The 21,449-nt window shown below is 36.4% G+C and overlaps 1 protein-coding gene and 1 long non-coding RNA gene across 3 annotated transcripts in view; one reads left to right on the top strand and one right to left on the bottom strand.

Annotated features, from left to right (window-relative positions):
- Positions 1–21,449, bottom strand: part of LOC119051951 (uncharacterized) — an 86,402-nt gene that overhangs the window by 10,694 nt on the left and 54,259 nt on the right. The window lies entirely within an intron of this gene.
- The window catches only part of PPP1R42 (protein phosphatase 1 regulatory subunit 42), a 39,445-nt gene continuing 29,225 nt past the window's right edge, over positions 11,230–21,449 (top strand). Inside the window, exons 1-5 of the mRNA XM_037148927.2 lie at positions 11,230–11,391; positions 15,397–15,614; positions 17,589–17,755; positions 18,643–18,781; positions 20,788–20,904. Of these exons, the coding sequence (XP_037004822.1) occupies positions 15,486–15,614; positions 17,589–17,755; positions 18,643–18,781; positions 20,788–20,904 (552 nt within the window). The 5' untranslated portion in view covers positions 11,230–11,391; positions 15,397–15,485. The remainder of the gene's footprint in view (positions 11,392–15,396; positions 15,615–17,588; positions 17,756–18,642; positions 18,782–20,787; positions 20,905–21,449) is intronic.

The raw sequence follows: 21,449 nt of genomic DNA on the forward strand, positions 1-21,449 counted from the left end.
CCTAATGTCCTTTAGTGTTCTCGAATTAAGGAAAAGAAACTAGAACCTTTTTATTTTTTAAAGAATCCTGCCTTTCTAAATTAGTCAAGGAATTTCAGCATCTCACTTGCCCTACTGATTATCAGAGCCCCTTTTCAATTTGCCTGTACATTAAATCCTCACTGAAGGTCTTTTGGAACTGCAGCAAAACCAGTTTTACCTAGGATAAATGATATAAGCAAGAGTTCAGTTCTTAGGACATCTCAACAACATTAATGAAATGATGTTGAATTAAAGTGTTATTTGAGGACCTCCTTTTGATAGACCGTTAGTAAAAATATGTAATTTAACATGGTATTTTTGTCTTCTTAGGAAACATTAACCAAGTAACACCATAAATTATTTTCCTGAAAATCGAATAACTCATTTCAGACAGAGCCCACCCAGCACAGGATATCTAGTCATTCAAATATATTCACGAAATGCCATTATTGAACTAGGCCCAGTTGTACTTTCTGGAGATGTTTGGAACAAGATAGACAGGACCACTGTACTCACAGAACTAAGTAAACAAAAACAAAAGTGTATTGCTATGAAAGAGAAATAAACTGTGCAGGGGAACTCTTGGGAAAAACAATTACCCAGTTATGTCTCCTGAAGGAAGTGCCAGACATTAGGCTGAACGTTGAAACGTAGGAAGACTAGCTAGAAAAAGCATAATGGGGAGACGATTACTTCTACAGGCCAAGAGTACAGCAATGTGTGGAAGGCCAGAGGTAGAGAACAAGAACTTCAGAACCTTCAGGAGCTAGATTCAGTTAGACTTGAGTGTTGAGTAGAATGTGGAGAATGGCAAGAGGTGACTGATAAGATGAGGGTAGATCCTGCTTGTACTTTTCAGACTATCTTAACAGCAGTGGGGAGTTAACAAGTCTTAAACAGCAGAAATGTGCTAGATTAATGTTTCTAAGTGCACTCTTAAGAGATGTGGGGGTGAGGGCTGGGTGAAAGCAGATGAAAGCTGACTTTGTCAGCCTATGGCAAACAAAGAGTAAGAAGAGGACCCAAGATGAATCAAGAAAACAATAAATTTTAAAATGGCAGAGGAAGAGATCACAGAAGCAGAAGAGTAAAGTTTTCAGAAGTATTTAACCAGTGACTTCAAATGCTGCCAAGAAGTCAAGAAAAGCAAAAAAAAAGCCTAAAAGTTTTCCATTAGATACAGCAATGAGGTGGTCTTTGGCAAGATGAGGAAGTCAATTAATTACCTTTAGTATCCAAAACCTTTCTTGGACAGATGATATAATAGCACCTTAGTCTCATTTTATATCCCTTTAAATAAAAGCAAGCACCCCAGTTTCAAATGGCTCAACCTGGCCTCCATTTCTGTGCCCTGCCCTCGAAAAATGACTCCTCCCAACAAACAACCAAAATGTGTATTTACTGCCATAGCCTTCAGCAACACCAACACCATGCTGAGTCATTGAGTTAGGAACACTCACAGGCTTGTTTAGCTTTCCCTGACACAGACATGATTGAAGGTTTGACATGAAAGAGTAAGGACTAATTAAAGCCACCATGAAAACATATTGGCAGTTTTCATCCCAAGAATACAATTATCCACAATTTAACATAAGTGACCTAATCGATGAAGACATCTTAGTGTGGCCCTGGCCGGGCAGTTCAGTTGATTAGAGCTTCATCCCCATGTGACAAGGTTGTGGGTTCAATCCCTGCTGAGGGCACATACAAGTAAGTGTCAAACAATGAATGCATAAATAAGTGGAACAACAAATCCATGTTTCTCTTCCCCCCACTTCAAATCTCTCTAAAAATCTATTTTTAAAAAAAGACATGTTGGTGTGATGAAAAATGCCCATTATAACAAAAGTAACAACCAGTTGCTTACACAATAAGAATTTGCTGGCTCACCTAACTGGAGTCCAGAATCAAATCTGGCTTAGTCGAAGTTGGGTTAGGCTTGCTAGTATGGTTCCCAGCTTTGCCCTCCACTTGTTGACCTAAACCTAAAGCTGATCCTGCTGAACCAGCTGCATGCCACACCAGGCAGTTAGGGGGAAATAGCAGCTCAAGATTATCAAACTAAGTTTCCCACTTAACTCTGGTCTAACGTGAGTTGAGAGCCCATCCCTAGGGTTATACATATTGATTGCTTTAGACCAATGAAGGGTTATCCCGGAGTTGAGAGTGGGGTCATTAATACCCAAAATGCATAACTACTACACACTGAGAGGTTAAATGGATATTGGAGAAATCAACGTCCCATCTACTCATTGGCCCACCAAGGCAGAAAGGAGCATTTGTATTTTATTGTTAATGTAGATACTTTACTAAAGAGCAAGATCGTTTACAAATATTTTTAAAGCATATCTTTAAATTTTAAGGAACTGTCATGATCACTTCAGGTATAAGTGCTCCAATTTATATTACTGAGCTTTCAGGAAATCGGTCTTCAATTTGCAGCCATCATTCAGAAAGGAATGAATTGGAGTTACCTTTTCCTACAGGTATTATCTTACAGCCTTGAGCTATTCAGGAGCTGAATGGACCATTTTCTCAGTGAAGTCTGTTTTTTGTTCATTTTCAACTTTTTTCGGAGATAATTTCTCAAGTTCTTTGGTGATAACATACAGGAAATGTCAGTGGTTGTCAAAAACTTAATCCCAATGCCCAATCCCAATAAAACTGGGGCAAGAATCGCAGGCTGGGAAAAAGATGGAGTGAAAAGTCAGCTCCAAACAACTGAACAACATTAACGTGGATATTGTTGAGAATGTATGCATTTAGTACCATTTTTAGATTACATTGTCCACTTATATGAGCACTTCATTCTACATGTTGTATTTATTGGTTAACAACAAACCACCACACAAGTTGTTATTTAGAAATCAGTAGCACTGCCAAAAACAAAGAGCCAACGGGAAGAGAAACTGTATGTATGCTCCATTGTTGCTGAATTTGGAACATAAGCTCAAAGACCAAACATCAAGTGCTCCATTTGAAGGATCTAGTCTGAAGATTGTTGTCACAAATTAGTATGACTACCTAGTATTCAGGATTTTGAAAAATCACTGCTTTGCACAATAGAATAATAAACTGCCCAATAGTGCAGCCACTTGAAAATAAACACAGAAGGGCAGAAGCATGGTAACTTTACAATGAATCAGAGAAACTGCTTGGGAGTTGGAGTGCTACATACTGCAGAGGCTCAGAGTTTCCAAAAACTGTTCTGTGAGTGATGAGGTACAGATGCATAAGTCATGCATGCAGAGAAGAGTTCATTTATATTGCTAAGTCTGCACTGTATCCATGTGTAGCTGAATAAACTGAACTGAACACAGACTGCTGAGTTCCAAGGTTTCTTTCTATATTTCTGGATTGTTTTAACTATGAATTCCAAAGACACATGCATTGTTGAGCAATGTGGGGGGCTTTTTTGTTCTGAAGGAGGGTGGTTTTTGAAGGTAGGAAAATATACTACACAAAATGACTATTCTTATTTTTGCTTATCCTTGTAAGTAAAAGATGATGATGTTCAAATTATGGTGAGGTAATTATTTTACTCGCTGTTTAGTAATTGAAATGTCTATGTCATTGTATTTGCAAAATATTAGTTGGAAAATTGAAAATCTAATTGTGTGTTCTCTCATTTTGGCCTATTTTCAACACAACTACCAACAGCAAATTAAATTTACCTTCTTTGGGCCAAAATGCTAATTTAAGGACTTCAAGTAACTTCTCCTGAGGTAATCAGTCTGTAAGTTTCTAAAGGTTACTAGACCTTTTATCCAAATAATAGTGGAAGTAATACCATTCATCTTTGTAAATATCAACTTATGCTCTGCTTATTTTAGAAAACTAATAACACAAAACTTAGGTCAACTGTAACCAGACTGGCATACTTAAACTTTTGATCTCAGGAATAAGAATATTACAAAAATAAAATAAGGAACTCTGTCATTTCAGGTCAGTTTGGGGAGGAAATAGCTAAAATCATAGCTTGATAACTAACACCAATGATTAATTGCTTTTTCAACATGTGGATTATCTTGGTGCCAAAAATTATGGAACAATTGCCTAACAAATTGGAGAGTCCCTGATGTCAGTACTCATATTTTCTTTGGATTATGCTAAGCAATTATGCTAAACTTTCTAATGACTGAGTAAAATGGTGTTGCGCCTTGGGGCACATTTTGATGAACTACAGTTGTACTTTTCATAACCTAAGAGGCATATGCAAAAAGAAGTAAATTGTCTAGAATAAAGCTCTATGACCATTATGTTAGGTTTTAGAGGATTATAAATATCATATAACTGAATATGTTTACTGTTAATAGTCATTATTTTAAACTACTTAACTTCCTGAAAAATTAGTTGGTACAAGCTTATCTTCAAATAAAAGTTTAATTTAAATGATTCATTTTTGTTCCTAGAATTTGCTACTTCATACTCCATTCTCATATTCAACACAATTCATTATTTGTATTATTGATTATATTAAATGAGTCCTTTGAAACATGTATGTGTTTAGCTTTAATCTTTTACTTCAACTTGCATATGTTTCCAGTATACTTGAGGCTATTATCTGAAGATTCTGGGCTTAAATAAAGAACAAAAATTAGACTAAATAAAAAATTAATTTATGTTCTTATATATGAGGACACACCATGTTGAATAATTACAACCATCTGAAATGTTCTATAGCTTCATAAAAGTTAATTTGATATGCCACTGATGTGAAAATTATATATGAACACCACTTTTGGACTTCATGGGCTTGGCACACCTCCCCACAGGCTCTCACAAGCATGGTTCATTCTTCAACTCTCAGCTCCAATTCTGCTCCTCACAGGGGTTTTGCCTGTCTCCCTCATCTCAAGGAAACACCTTTCCCTCCTTCCTCCCCACTTCTATTTCCTTCACAGAATGTACCACAATCAGAAGTTATCTTGGCTATTGATATATTTACTTTTGTACTGTCTCCTCCTACTAGAATGTAAGCTTCACAGGGTGAGGGGTGGGGTGGGGGTTTGGGACTTGATCTAACTAACTTCTGCATCCCCAGCACCTTGGACATGGCACATACTAGACACTTGGTAAATATTTGTTCAATGAAGAGTAAGTGCAATGGACATTCGATTTGTTTTTAAGAAACATTAACAGTATGTGTTTCTAGAATGACTAGATTAAATGTGTTCATGCCTTTTTATGGAAAATTGACTTGTTGCACTGTAAGATCATTATGAAATGAATTTCTTCCCCCAAACTTCTTAATAAATTCAAAAAAGAGTGAAAAAGGCTTTTATAAATTTTTTCAATCACTGTTCACCATTGCACAAATATGCAGTAAAAAAGCACCAGCTATTTTCAAAAACAGCCATACAGGAGTGAAACTCTTTTCAAACAAGCTGACCCAAAAAAGCTGAAAAGAGAAAAAAAAAAGGCAATTAATTACAGGTATACAGATATAAAAGATATTTTCAATGATTTTAACAAGTTATTTTGAAAGACATGAGAATAGAGTATTTTCCATTGCTGAGTTTCACTCTTAGCCTCAATCCATCACCAACTAATTAAACTTTTGCTGAACTTATTATTGGCCTGATCAACTTAAGCAAAGTCTTGGATCTCTTTTGGAAGACGGAGGTTCCCCACCCCTGATTCCTAAGACAATTAAAAAATATCCTAAAATATAAGCAATGAACTGTTCCTGAAACCTAATCTAAACTTGTTCTAAAATTATAAGTTCCATTCTTGCAAATGCTCCATGAAAAACTCAAACTAAAGTGTTAGGCGGTATTCACAATAGGTGTTTCAGAAATAAAGATAACATTATTTAAATTAGAAAATCAGTGATAATGTTTGCAAAAATACTTTTCTGAAAACATTTTTACTCTAAGATATATTAACTGTATGATATAAATGTGACTTTAAGGTAATGTAACTGAATTTTGCCTTAGATACTTTAATTTACAGTCACATCTCATACATATTATATTTATTATGATTTGACTTTAGTGGAGGGTAGAAGCAACTCATTTTAGAAAAAAGTTTTTGTATATTAAACAAAGTAGAATTTTTAAAATAGAACTTGAGAAAGTTTGCATATTAAAGTCAATAGAACATGAAAAAATAGAACTTGACAAAGTCCTTCACATCCATTCTTTGGTAGTGAAGGGGGCTGTGGAGGGACAGCTGGATTTGAAAGTCTCTGAGGTTAAGTGGACTTGATGTGGTGAATGAATGGGGTTACTAGTACCTGAGAGAGTACTGGAGATGGATTTGGGATTGTACTTCGGGTAACGGGGTGGACTGGGAAAGACAGAAACTAGAGGAGGCAGATTAGATTTGTGCAGGATAGAAATGAATTCAGTTTTTGACAGATTCACTTTCCATTGCCTTTAGGAATTCACATCCAGATGGAATGTGTGTCTAGCAGCCAGCTGGATGGACATGTCTGGAACTCAGAAAAAATAATTTGTTTTGTTTTACGTGTAACCTATGTAATAACATTACTGTATTTAATAAATGACATGAACTGCCCTGGTTGTTGTGGTTCAGTGGATTGAGTGCCAGCCTGCAAACTAAAGGGTCACCTGTTTGATTCCCAGTCAGAGCTCAAGCCTGGGTTGCCAGCCAGGTCCCCAGTAAGAGGCACATGAGAGGCACACATTGATGTTTCTCTTTCTCCCTCCCTTCCCCTCTCTCTAAAAATAAATAAATAAAATCTTAAAAAATAAATGACATAAACTAGTTTCTAAGTTAAGTTTTTTTAAATTATTTATTATTGGTGTACACCATGGCATTAGAAGACCATGAAGCTCTCAATTGAATGATCATACCCAGGTTACAGAAATCAAGATTAATACCTTGAATGGAAACTTCCTCCTTCTAAACCAAAGAACTCCCTTTTTATTGATTCTAAAACTTGAGCTTCTACAAATGGATACTTGTTAAGAATCTTTCATTTCAGCTAAACTTCAGCTAGCATTTCAGCTAAGCTACAACTTCCTATAGCTTCTGCTTAGAATGTTGTACAAAAATAAAAATCATATCCCAAATTTCTAAATAAAATTTCCCTCCTTAAAGGCATTTTCATTGCTCCCTGTATTAGTTATTTATTGCTACATAACCAATTAAACCAAAACTTAATGTCTTAAAACAAGACATTTATTATTTCAAAGATTTTGTTGGCCAAGAAATTGGGTCCCACTTCAGGGTCTCTCTCATAAGGCTGCAATCTGTTGGCCAGAGATGAGGTTTCATCTGAAAGTTCAACTGGGGATGGATCAACTCCCAAGCTTAAACAGTAGTTTTGGCCTTTAGTTTCTTGTGGGACTGAGGCTTTCAGTTCCCCAGTACTTGTTGGCTAAAGACCATCCTCATTTCCTTGCCAAGTGAGCCTTTTCTGATTGACAGCTACCAACAGGTGCAAGGTAATGCAATAGAGAGAGTTTGCTAACCAGACAGAACTCACAATCTTTTGACCTAATTGCAGAAATGGTAGCTCATCAACCTTTTCTTATTCTATTGCTTGGGACAAGTCATTAGGTCCAGGCCACCCTTGGGGAGACAATTACAGCAGCGCTTGAATACCAGCAGGTGAGATTATTTAGATCATTTTAGAAGTCTGCCTACCAAACTCACTAATATTTTACCAGTCTGTAAGGTCAACACAAAAGAGGCGTTAACTCCCATAAAAGCTAATTTTTCTATGTACAGTTATGTGATTTTATACAGGCCCATAATATAAATGCTGGTTTCCCAAAGAAAGGAACTAACCATTAAAGTGCTTGTTTAGTCCTCTAGAAGTTCAAAAACTACCAAAAAAAAAGATACATAGAACAATTTTTGTAATAAAAACTGTGTTTCCGTCTAAAGTTACTTAAAATATATAGTGGAGAGTTTTTAAAATGTGCTTTTTAGTGGGATTCTTCCAAGACTGCCTTTAAAAATGATACTCAAGACTCCATTTTTTTTACAAATACAAATTCCCCAACATCTGTCAAAGTGTAACTCTTAGAATACTTTACACTGAACTTACAAATGTGGCACTGAAAACAAGTATTTCTTGTAGTCTGCCAAATTTCTGCCACATTGGAAAATACACAGATGATTGCTTAACACTGTGTGCCACTAGAAAGGAATTATATTTTACATCTTTTAAAATTTTTTATTTATTGATTTTAGAAAGAGGGGGGCAGGGAGAGAGAGAAAGTGACAGAAACATCAATGTATTTTTCCACTTATTCATGAATTCATTGGTGGCTCCTTGTACGTACTCTGACTGGGGATGGAACCCTCGACTTTGGTGTATGGAGATGATGCTCCAACCAACGGAGCAACATAGCCAGGGCTATGTTTCACATCTTAGTGAGAAAATACTTTCTCTTAAACTTAACTTGGTACATTAAAAATATTTAGTAATTCGACCATTTTTAACTATTTTATTTTATTCTCACTCGAGGACATCTATACTGATTTTAGAAAGAGGGGAAGTGAGGGAAAAAGGGAGAGAAACATCAGTGTAAGAGAGAAACATTGATTAGCTGCCTTTTACACATGTCCCAACAAAGGGCCAAACCTACAGCCTAAGCATGTGCCCCGATCAGGAATCACAACCATGACCTTTTGTTTTGTGAGACATTGCCAAACAAGTGAACCATACCAGTCTGGGCCATTTTAAACTATTTTGAATATAGTAGTCCAAAAGAGATTCTCAATTACTCAAAGAGCAGAATCCAAAAATGGAATTTCAGAATATAATTTTATCATTTTTAAAAACTCTGATTACTAAAACAAGAGAAATAATAAGTTATAATCCCACCATCAAGAAAAAAACACTATTAAATATTTGGGTATTGAAATATATAGCTATAGGTATGGGTATAGATCTAAATAGATCTACATCTAAGTCTATACTATTGGACATAGATATGTATTTTAGACATTTAAATGTGTGTATAATTTTACCACAAATGAGATCATACTCCTTTTTATAATGATATACAAAACTGTTATAAAACAAAACTTAACAGAGTAACTGACTTTCAATAAAACATTGTTAAACATGTTTCTCCCGAAGTAATGTAAGAAGCAGGTTCAGTGAGTGCTAAGCACAGCAATGAGACAGTCCTGCGTGCATTGCTGAAGCTGTTGTTCCCAAATGAATGGCCTATAAACCAGGAAAGAAGAGCCTCTGATTTGTGCCATAAGTGTTTTAACCATATTGTTTTGATCTTTCTTTTACTTCTTCATATCTTTCTGTAGCTTTTTATTCTCTTAGGTAACCCTCCTTAAATCTTTTCCCCAGTTTCTGAATCCAAATGATTGGTTTCTGAATCACAGAATCATTATTTATTCTCAGAACCAGTCTCACTTCTGATAAATCTTTGACATCTTAACCAGCTTTGCTTCTCTCTTCCATCCAAACTAGTTGGCACAGTAACTGACTTGCTATATTTTTCTTTTGCCTTTTTTCTCCCTCACTACTATTTATGGCCTATTGGGTTCAATGATTAGCTCCATTCTTGAAACTATCTCACCTCACAATAACATGTGTAAACCAAAGTTGTCGACTTCCCCTCAAGTTATTGATACTTGCCACCTCTCCTCTTTCTCCATTATAGTTTCTTTATCCTAACTAACACCTGGGAATTATCTTTAACCTCTCCCTCCCTTTGTCCTGTGCAAACACTCTCTATCAATCTTGCTTCAAGATGCCTCCTAAAAATGTTCATTCCTTGCCACTTTCTTTGCCTTCACCCTGACCCAGGCCAAAATTGACTACAACTGGACTTCAGCAACAATGTTGTGAATGGGGTTACGGTCCATAGGTTCCCATCCCTCTATCCCTCTTTCCAGGCAAGTCTTACTGTAACAATCAGTGAGATATAAAGAAAAAGGACTGGAGCTTGAAATCAAGAGCCCAAGGATAAATTCCCTCTCTGCCACCTCAAACATGACCTTCAGCATATTTCTTTCCTATCTCTAGGCCTGCAAGTTTCCTTATCTGTAAAATGGCAAGTTGGACTGTCCACATGGGCTCTAAGTAGCTTCGTAACTTTAACAATCTTCTGCCCTCACCCTTCTATTCTCAAGAAACAGCAATGACAACTTTTCCAGAGTGCCTTCACTCCCTAAGATCACCCCACTGTCACCCCGTTTTCCAGCCTTCACTGTCCCTTACATTGAGCTTGTTCAGTTTACCATACTCCTAATGAGTCCCAGTCTTTCCATGGTAAATGGCGGTTCCTTGTTCTATTGCTCTTGTCCTTCTTTTGTAAATTAGTATTTTAACAAACCCTTATGAAGTGACTGCTAATCTACAAAGAGTACTTTTTGGGGTCCTGGGAATATCAACGTAAAAGACATAATTTTTGCCCTTAAAGAATTTACCATTTTATTAAGGATATGGGTAAGTATCAAACACATAATAGTGTGGTTAAGTGTTGAGCTACAAAATTTAATATATCCTATTATTTCAGCGGGGGGGGGGGGGGAGAAAGCAGCACTACTTATCAAGACCCAGTACCTAGAAAGGCTCCAGAAAGGATGTGCTCATTCCAAGCTGAGTCCTTCAATTTTTTTTTAATTTTTTAATTTGAGAGAGAGAGTGGGAAGGAGAGCAAGAGAGACACATCAAGTTGTTGTTCCACTTACTGATGTTTTCATTCCCAGGGCATCTGACTGCAGCCTTAGCATATGGGGACAATGCTCTAACCAACTCAACTACCTGTCCAGGTCCCAGCCCTTTGATCTTAAAGGGTGAAACAAGAATTAAGGAGAAAACAAAGAGTGTCCTACCCCTACCTTGGGGAGTGGAGAGAAGAGGATGAAGATTATTAGGACAGGAGATATTATGCCAAGTGCCAGATTGGAAAACTAAGGTATAGGGGGCAAGAGGCAAGAAATGATGAATGCACTGGAATGTCACCTAAGGAATTTGGACTTTATCTGAGGAAAGGGTAAGGGCTGAATTTGGATTTAGACAGTTGGTTTCCTGGTCTGTTACTGGGAGAAGGTGGTCAGTTTGGGGGCACTGAAACGTTCGAACTGATGGCAAGGAAAATCCAGTAGGGGGTAATGATAGCCTGCCAAAAATTTTCCTGCCACTAAACACACCACCGTGACCGGATGCCTGCCGGTCTCAAGCTAACTGCCTTCACCCAGACAGCCCTAGGGGCCACCCTCCAACCTCCACGTCATAGAGAGCAGGACCCCCTCGAGGCCACAGGGAGGGCGCTTCCAGAGACCTCGCGAGATTTCTCCGTGAGCCGCCGACCATCCTGGAGCGTTTGGTTGCCTGGCAACCACAGGTGGCTGCTGAGAAACTTGAAACTGGCGAAATTTACCAAACCTGAATTACTAACCCGGCTCATTCCGCGACCGGTGAGCTACATTCAGCGAAGAGGCGTGGGGACCAAGGAAACCCTACAGCCACGTTTCTCAAACTTGCGTCCTGCCAGTAAGACTTTCCTGGGGCACTTGTTGAAATGCAGATCCCTGAGCCTTATCTCTAGACATCTAGAATTTCTCGAAAAAGGGAAGGAAATTTCCCTTTTCAGGAAGGGAATTTCTGAAAGGGAATTTCTCGAAAAATACAGTCTAGAAGCCTGTATTTTAAACAAATGGCTATAATCAGGCAAGATTGGGAAACAGCTCTAGAGGCGGGAGACACGAGTGGAGGGGTTGGCCGCGGAGCTGAGGGATCTGTGGGTGCAGGTCTAGTCTGAAAAAGGGGAAGTCTGCCCTGACCCGTATTTCAGTTGGTTAGAGCATTGTCCCCAAACCCCAAGGTCGGACGGCTGGACTGTGGTCAGGGCACATGCGACAAGCAACCAATGGATGCATAAATAAGTAGACTAACAATTCTCTCTCCCCCTCCCCCCAACCCTTCCTCCTGTCTTTCTAAAATCAAGACAGGAAGGGAGGGAGGACGGAAAGGGGAGGGACGGAGGAAGGGAGGGAGGAAGGCAGGAAGGGAGGGGAGAGAAAGAAAAGGGGAAAGCCTGAGAGCATTAGCGATCACAGCATCTGGAGCCACTGAGTATGAGCCTAGTTAAAAGAAATACACAAACTGAATATGAAATGTCCACTGCAGCTAGATAGTCAGAGCCCCAGGATGATGAAAGCCAAGAGTTCCCCCAACATGGATTCCCGAGCTCCTGTAAAGCAGCTCCAAGCTGTCCCCCACTAGTGATCTGGAGAGAGATCCTAGCAATTGGAGCCCAGAGATAACAGATATCTAGTAGGAAAAATATGAAAAAAACAGTTTCTCACACTTCAGAATATAAAACTAGGCACACCCCACAAGTGTTGACATAAGCATTTTTATTATAGTGTTCTGAAATGTATCCAAATCCAAACTAGGTTCAGTTTAAATTCCTGAAGCTTATAATTTCTCTAAAACAAGCTACCATGTCAGTGAACTTTAAAGTATTATATTTACAAGATAAATGATGGTGTTTTTGTGAAACTAAATTCTCTTTTGTGGATCTGACCGCTACAATGTGAGGTTTTTTTATTTAACAGTCTCTATTACTGCATATTACAGGATGATTCAATTCTTTCCCTTTCCACATTTCAGGCCCCTGGAAAGTTTTCTTATAGTTTGCTGAGGAGGTCCATTTCCTTCCCGTGGTATAATAAATAAATAATTTGCCATTTTCCATTTCTAATAATCTGAGAGAATTAAGTTTATTTCTGTACAAACACTAATTAATGCAATGGAACCTACAGACAAAAGCCATTTATAGCATGGTCATTCATGAAGATTCAGATAATCCAAAATGTCTGTTTTATCCTAGGTTAGGAAGCAGAGCCTGAAGCACAGACTCTGAGTAACACCTTTTGGGGGTTATTATCTCAGGGAAGCAGGAGAGAGGAAGAAAAAAGAATGAAGGAGATGGGGAGAGGACAAATATAAGAGAGTACGTAACCCAGAAGACCACAACATGTCTTCTGAGGGACCTTTTGAAATCACTGCATCTCCTAAAAGTCCATGGGGGAAGGAAGGGAGAATAAGTCATTTATGGCTCTGGTCTCATATTTGTCAAAGTCGTCCCCATAGGGCATCACATATTTCATAGTATGGGGTAGATCCTGCATAGCCACTTGTACAGCAGTCTTTTGCCCCAGCTATAAGGGACAAACTGGAGTGCATATCCTCTTGAAGATGTGCATTTCACTACAGTTATCAGTGTAAAAAAGATATTTGAAATTTCCAGGAAAAGTTCTAACATTTTTAGATAGTGGTCAGAGAAACCATATTTTTAATATGTGCAACACTGAAGTGGCCATCACTAGTTCAAAACCCTACAAAAGCTCTTCCCAATGTGCTAAGACAACTATACAAGTGCTAAGATACATATATCAATGTGCTAAGATACATATACAAGAACCATAAGAGCAACACTGTAAAAGCAAAAAAATCAAAATGCCCAAAGATTTATCATCAGAATAAATTTCTTAGAGTAGAATATTATACAGCAGTGCAATTATTCTAGAGCTGCACACATCAACTCTGAGTGTCACAAAAAAATAAGCAAAGAAGAAAACTGGAATCAGAATAGTCATTTATGACGTGAAAAACAATACTATATGTTGTTTAGGTATTCACATATATGTAGTAAAAGTATGAAGACGTGAAGAAGGATATCTAAATTTATGATGAACTCTAAATTAAAAAGCATGGAGAGGGAGAAAGGTATAGATGGGTTCCAAATGTATTTGTAGTATTTTATATTTTAGAGATTTTTTATTTTTATTTTTATTTTTATTTTTTTTAGAGAGAAGAGAAGGGAGAAAGAAAGAGAGGGAGAGAAACACCTATGTGCGAGAGATAATTGGTTAGTTGCATGCTTTACTCCCTCCAGGAACTGAACCAGTGACCTTTTGGCTTGCTCAGTGCTCAGTCTACTGAGCCACACCCACCAGGGCCTAATGTTTTGTATTTTAAACTGACCTGTGGGTCCATGGGTGTGGTATTATTCATTATACTTTTATAATGATATATTTTTAAGCAAAATTAAAAAGAGTTGTCTTAATTAGAAACTCTGTTCAGAATATTATTGTTATATTTGAAATTTAATCTGTAAACAATAATCTTTCATGCCCAGAATACCACACAAATTGAGGTGTTTGGTTGGTGAAATCCTAGACATTGGAATAATAATGTTCAATTTTAAAGTGTATTTTTGCTTACATTTTTGACACTATAAAGCACAATTAGGGAAACTGGGATATGCATCACTTAAATAGCTATACTTCCTAGATGATTGCAAAAAATGGGTTATTTCAAACTATAGACCACATATGCATATCTTATATATAGCAATATTTGATTAATAGCATGTTTCCCTTATTTAACAGCCCTAATATATTCCAGACAAAATGGTGAAGTAAAAAGTGTTTACCTTATCTGTGAAAAAAAACAGCAGAGTAATAATGAAGATAGCACATGTTTATTGATCTATGTACCAGGCACTCGGCAGAACACACTATTCATGATTATCTCATGTAATTGTCACACTATCCCTCAGATATTGTCCTAATTTTATAAGAAATTGAGGTAACGTGCCCAAGATTACCTATCTAGTGAGCAGTGAAGCAAAACTTGAAACTAGGCAGTTTAGTTTCAAGACTAGTTTCCTATTTCTCAATATGAGAAATGCATTATGAGAAGTATTGCTTTATGTTACCTCTTTATGAGTTATGGTTGCAGTAACATACCATAATTGAAGGCCAGCCCAGTTTTCAAGTATATTGTGCCATGAGCCTATGGATATATTTAAGGGCTTCACACCATTTTTCTGAAGTGGGCGGTTAGTGAATATGATCACCATAGATACTATGGAAAAAGGAGCCAGGAGACCTGATCTCATTCTTGCATGCCACTAGATTGGGGCTTAGTTTCTTCACATGAGAACACTAGATAATATTCCTTTTTAATTTTTTTGATTTTAGAGAAACAGAAACATGGTTTTGTTGTCCCACTTACTTATATCTTCATTGGTTGACTCTTGTATGTGCCCTGACCAGGGATCAAACCCACAACCTTGGCATATTATAATGACACTCTAACCAACTGAGCTACCCAGCCTGGGCAAGATGATATTCCTTGAGATCCTTTTCTACTCCAAGGGATGCCTACAATAAAAATTCAATAGAGCAAGGAAAAGATTTAAAAGTAAATATGCCTTGTGTTTTAATTAATTTTGGTATTTTTAATTTTTTAATAAAAAGAATTAGGCCTATAACCTTAGAGAAATACAGAAGTGCCCCTAAAATACCCATGAACTACTTAATCAAATAGTTTTATATAAAAAACCTAAAAAGTCAAAATAATTTATCCTAAATTTCTATGTACATACTATTCTTTTTTTTTCTTTTTAGAAAGTTGGGCATAAAACAATACCTAAACCTGCTTCTCGACATGGCATCAGAACATAGCTATTGCTGAGAGTTTGATTTATAGCTAAATCATGGTTCGACTGACCTTGGATCTAGTTGCCAAAAACAGCAACCTTAAACCCAGAAAAGAAGAAACCACTTTACAGTACCTGAAGAAAATAACACACATAAATTTTTCAGACAGAAATATAGATGGAATTGTAAGAACTCTGAAATTATTTTGTTTTTATATCATTAGCAATGTAAAGTTTAGAAATTGGTGTCAGGGCATACCTTCTTAACTATATTTTGATTATACTTACTATATTTTCATTAGTCAGCTGATGTTGTGTTATCATTTAATTTCCTGCTTGTAATGTTAAACTTATTAAAATTAATTCTATAAGATATACCATTGTGATTGTTAAATATATATATTAAATATATATATTCCCCTAAAATACTCTACAGTATAGCAAACTCTTGGGTTGGTCAAAAAGTCAGTTTAGTTTTTCCATAATATAAAAGATACATTTTTCATTTTCACCAATAACTACCGATTTGGATATTTTGAGTATGTCATCTATCTCCCGCATGGTAGAACATTGATTGTTCTCAATTAATCTCTCAATTTGATCATTATCAACTTCAACTAGTCTACTTGACCATGGAGCACCATAAATGAAAATTTAGTGTTTGTATAAGTATAGGTTATACTCTCTCAGTTATCAGATAAGATTCTTTACTTGGATATATTCTGAAACTACATTTTCTCTATATTAAGCCAATTTTTGGCTTTGATTTGGGAAACTTTAATGGCAGCAATAGCCCATTTTAGGCCACTTGTATTGGTATCCATTGTCTATAATAAAATGCTGAAGACTATAGATGAGAGGGAATTTCTTGGAAATATATAAGCTACATAAGGAAAGGGATTGTGTCTATTTTGTTCACATCTCTCTAAATTCCCCACTCAGTACTGTGCCTGACTCTTATTAAGTGCTTAATAAATATTTATTGAATGAATGAATGAATGAAAAACACCAAAGCCCCAAACAAAACTGTCAATTAAGACAACTGAAGTATTTTTTTCAGAAATCCTACCCAGTTCCCAGTCTACATCCCTTTCCAGTTTCCTGGTGATCCTTCTCCCACGAATCCAGTTTCCCAAACCTCGTGTTTCTCTTTTGTTGCCTGAAGCTCTCTGCCATACCACACAGGCTGCTTTCTCCAGAGCTTCCCTCCCTCTAAATTTCTTTGGCTCCTCACTATCAACACTCCTTCAGTGTGGATGACCTTTGTTAGGAAGAAATCAAACTGGTATAAAGTAATTTACAGGAATAAGTTGGGAACTTAAGTTCCCAAGATGTGGTTGTATTTTAAAAGATCTTACTTAGTGAAAGCTGAGATATTTTTGAGCAAAACTTCACTCTTATCTCTTGCCTAGTTCATTTAGGTGGACTCTACTAACATACAAGAAATGACAGCCTTTTAAAATACCTTTAATTATTTTTCATATCTCAAAAGTAATTGGTGTTCATTTGTATAAAATTCATATAAAAAAGGAACTGACTTGTAATTCTACCATGCAGAGAAAACCACTATCAACATTTAGATAATGTCCTTCCAGTCTTTTTTCTAGGCATATATTCACATAATTTTACCATAGTGGGTCATTGTACTGTTCTAATTTTATTATAAAATCTATAAGATATTACTAAAGAAACTAAAGGATATTTAATGGTTATATGGTATTCTCTTTAATATCGCTATCATAGTTTCTTTATTAATTCATTATTCTTAAATAGCTAGATGACTTACAATTTTCAGTATTATAAATCACAAGAGTTTACTTCCAGTCCTACAGAAAGACTAAGAAGACCTGATTTGTAATGTTGGAGCAATAATTTGTTAAATGTTTCTTCTTCCAAAGAAGCCTAATTGCTTTCAAGAAAAACTGCTTGCATGAGGGGAATCTCTCTTAATGAATACAAATTTATTGATATAGTTACAGAATGCTAAAACCTAGAACTAATTTTGTAATTTTTCTAGTCTTGTTTAGACTGTGTTAAAATAAAGCAATACTGTTCTTTTATATTAATTTTAATGGAAATTACAGAATAAGTGATAAACTTTCTTAAAAGCAGAAGTTCTCAGAAGAAATTAAGTATGACCTGTTTTTGTTTTCCTTTCAGGAAGACCTCTCTCTTTGCAAAAATCTTAGTGTTTTATATTTGTATGATAATCGTATTAGTCAAATAACTAACTTGAATTTTGCCACAAATTTGACTCACCTGTACCTACAAAACAATTGTATTTCATGTATAGAAAACCTCGGGTCATTAAAGAAACTAGAAAAACTGTAAGTGCTTTTTTTAAGTAATGTAATTGTCATCATTACAGTAATATCTTTGCATGCAAGTATTTCCATTATCTGTAGTTTTGTGGAATGGGCCACAATTTTTATTCTATTTTAGTATTATTAGTACAAGATAGGTTGTTTCCTATGTAATACCATATAATTTGTGTTTTGTTAAGCTTGGTATACTTTCCTTTTGCTGGAAGTTGAGTTGCCTTAAGGGCTTATTAGGAATACCCAAAAAACATCGGTATGGAGGCTCAAATGGTGAAAAAAGTTTCCATGGAACTCAGATGAGTTCTGTGCTTTTCAGAATCACATACCTCAAAAGGGCAGGGTTATAGAATTGGTGATGTTCATGTAGATTTTATTATAAAAAGGCATTTACCATGCCTCTAATGATTGTAGTTAAATAATGAAGACTGGTGGATCCAATTTCCCCAGATTGAAAAAACTGTCAGAGCTTCTCAAAATGTGGGCCAGGGGCCTTAAAACGAGGAGATAGGAGCAGAGTGGGAAATGCTGGGTTGCTTAGACAGCCAAATCTGAATTTCTGGGGAATAGGCCCAGAAATCTTCATTTCTGAACCTATAACCTGGGTGAGTCTTCTGCACCCTACCTATGAGAAGCATTGGCAGATAATTTAATAAAAACTATTCCAAGTCTCTCGCTTAAGAAAAAATAAACTTACTTCCTAGACTAAATTGTAAGAATCATATAGATAAATCTTTCATTGATTAGATATACAGAGAACATTATGTATGATTTTCACACAGCTGAGACATCTGTATGTATGATTTTCACACACACATAATGATTATGTTTTATCAGATTTACAGAACATGATGTTTACAGAATGTCTATTTAAAATTATGTCTAATACTTTGCAGGTATCTGGGAGGCAATTCCATTGCTGTCATAGAAGGTTTAGAAGGATTAGAAGGACTAAGAGAGCTTCATGTTGAGAGTCAGAAGCTTCCCCTTGGAGAAAAGCTTCTGTTTGATCCAAGAACACTTCATTCCCTGGCAGTAAGACCATATTTGAGTATTCTAACAAAGCATGTAGAGATTAACAGTTATCATGGAACAGGAAGGTGGTGAAGGGTTACTTGGACATTGTACATAATCTGAATAATTATAGGCCAACTGAGAGTTTATTTGATGGCTAATAACTTTGTTCCCACGTAATTCCTCAGAGACTCAACAGCTATAAAAAGGAGATAACACCTGCTTCTAGGGCTATTGGAAGGATCAAAGGAAAGATGTTAAAAAGGTTATGTAAAGTATGAAACTCTAACATGTTAGTTCACTCATAATTTGGATGTTGGTGATCATCATGACACAACAAGCCTAAGGAAACAGGAGTGCACTTCAGGCAAATTCTGAACAACCTGGGGAATCATTACAATAAGTTGTTTTTTCGCTGAATTCTGATTTGATTGTAGGTTGTGCCACATATGGCTCTTACTCATCAGAAGCAGATAGGTATGGCAGCCCTGGGTTTCATGCTCCAGCTGTCTGTCACCTGACATCACAGAGAGGTGTCACAGCTACTTGAGAAGCCAGAGGGTGCCACAGAGGCCTTTGCAAATCCAGCATAGCAGGATTTGTTAGAGATAAGCTACCTTCATTCTGGGCAAGGGCCACAAATAGAGAGTGGTTGTTGTATTTATAGATTTCATTGGTTTTATATTAGAGGGCCCAGAAATGGAGGACAGAATAAGGTTTCTGAACCAAACATATAACAATTAAGAGATAGTGCTCTCTTTAAATTGGAAAAGAGGGAAGTGACTTACCATATTTTTACACACTACACACCCATGTTTTTGGCACAAACTTTCAGGAAAAAATATTTTGTTTTAATTTTTAATTCAATTTTGTATTGATTTATATTAGATACTTGGTTTTTGTATTATAAAGGAATTTTTAGCATTTATTTTTGAACATATTATGGTACAAGAAATTTTATGTAACAAGTAATTATAAAACACAAGAACAGATACAAGGTGTATCAGGTACTACCCATGTAAAATGCACATCCTTATTTTTCCCTTAAAAATTTGGGCAAAAAAGTATGCATTATGCATGGCAAAATATGGTAGCTTCTTTTGTTTCGTTTATTTTTGTTGTTTCATTAGAGTTGTCCCACCTTTTTGCCCCATTGCTCTCCCCTGCCCCTCTGCCCCACGGTCAATCCCCAATTCATTGTCCATGCTCCTGAGTCCTCTACTCCTGTTCCTTAACTTGCCCCTCCCCCTTCTTCCCCCATTATCCCTCTCTCCCCCTCCTCTGTTCACTGTCAGTTAGTTTTCTATTTCCATGTCTCTGGTTCTATTTTACTCATTCGTTTGTTCTACTGATTAGGTTCCACTTATAGGTGAGATTATATGCTATTTGTCTTTCACGACCTGGTTTATTTCATTTAGCATAATGTTCTCCAGTTTCATCCATGCTGTGGCAAAAAAAGGGTAGTTTCTATCCTACCCCTTATCCTCCCTACAGAATGAATGGTGTTTCAGCTCAGCCTCAACTGATCCTAGTAGACTGACCCCACTGTAGGCATGGCTAGTTTTATCCATAAAACACCACTGGAAATATTTTTTGCTTACTCAAGCTTTGCATACTTTCAAGCAGATTCTGAAATTCTAAATATAAGGCATAATTTTTAAAGCTGTTTTCAAGTCTTAAAAAGTACCAGGAAGTATCATCTCTATGTTGGCTATGTGTGGATGCCTGGGTGGGTAGACTCTTTCTTGGTAGGGATTCCTGGGCCTTAGATTTTAAGATGGCTTTGATCTAGTGCGCTCTATTGTATATTTATGTCCTTCTTAATCGTTGAAATTCTTATTAGCTAATTATTATTCTAAATTCTTCTGAACATATGGAATGTCAAGAGAAAACTATATACAGAGATATAAAGATGAGCAAAATAGCCTGAACTGATAAATGTTAAAATTTTCATGGATTAAGATTTCTAGTTCCTATATATAGTACTTAAATAGGCTATTTACTAATGCTAATTAATTTTCTTACAGAAATCCCTCTCTATATTGAATATCAGCAATAATAATATTGATGACATAAGAGACTTAGAAACACTGGAGAATCTTAATCAGCTCATTGCAGTTGACAACCAGCTTCTGCATGTGAAGGTAGTGTAAAGAAAAATTAATTTAAAAATATTTATGTGAAATTATGATTGAAATAACTATAAAATATATTACCTTAAAAACATCTAGATTTGTTCTAAAACTAGCTTAAGAATCCCTACTTCTTAATGTATGTATTTGCATAATTCTGCCCCCTTACCTAGTTTTACCTCTATATCCAATGCCTGCATCCTTCACCAATAGAAAAAAAAATGTTTCACTGAGAAGGAAATCATGATTTTTATTTTCCATCAAATGTTTTCCTCTAAAAACCAGATTTCTTGCCCCTTACTCTGATCTTCCCATAAATGAGTTTCTGGTAACTGAGACTAGACCTGAACTCTCTCCTGGCTACTTACTCCTTCTTGGGGAGCACCTGGATATTGAACTTATTTTAACTTGCACTAGCTATATTCATGTCATGTTGTATGATGCCATATTCATTCAATTACTCATTCATTCAAATACATGTTGGTCACCTACAGATTTGTTAGACCCTGTACTACTCTGAGTAGAACACAGGAAGGAAGGATACAATCCCAGGGCTC

This window comes from Artibeus jamaicensis, unplaced genomic scaffold (genome assembly GCF_021234435.1).
Source record: "Artibeus jamaicensis isolate MK-2021 breed Jamaican fruit bat unplaced genomic scaffold, CSHL_Jam_final scaffold_916, whole genome shotgun sequence".
Lineage (NCBI taxonomy): Eukaryota > Metazoa > Chordata > Mammalia > Chiroptera > Phyllostomidae > Artibeus > Artibeus jamaicensis.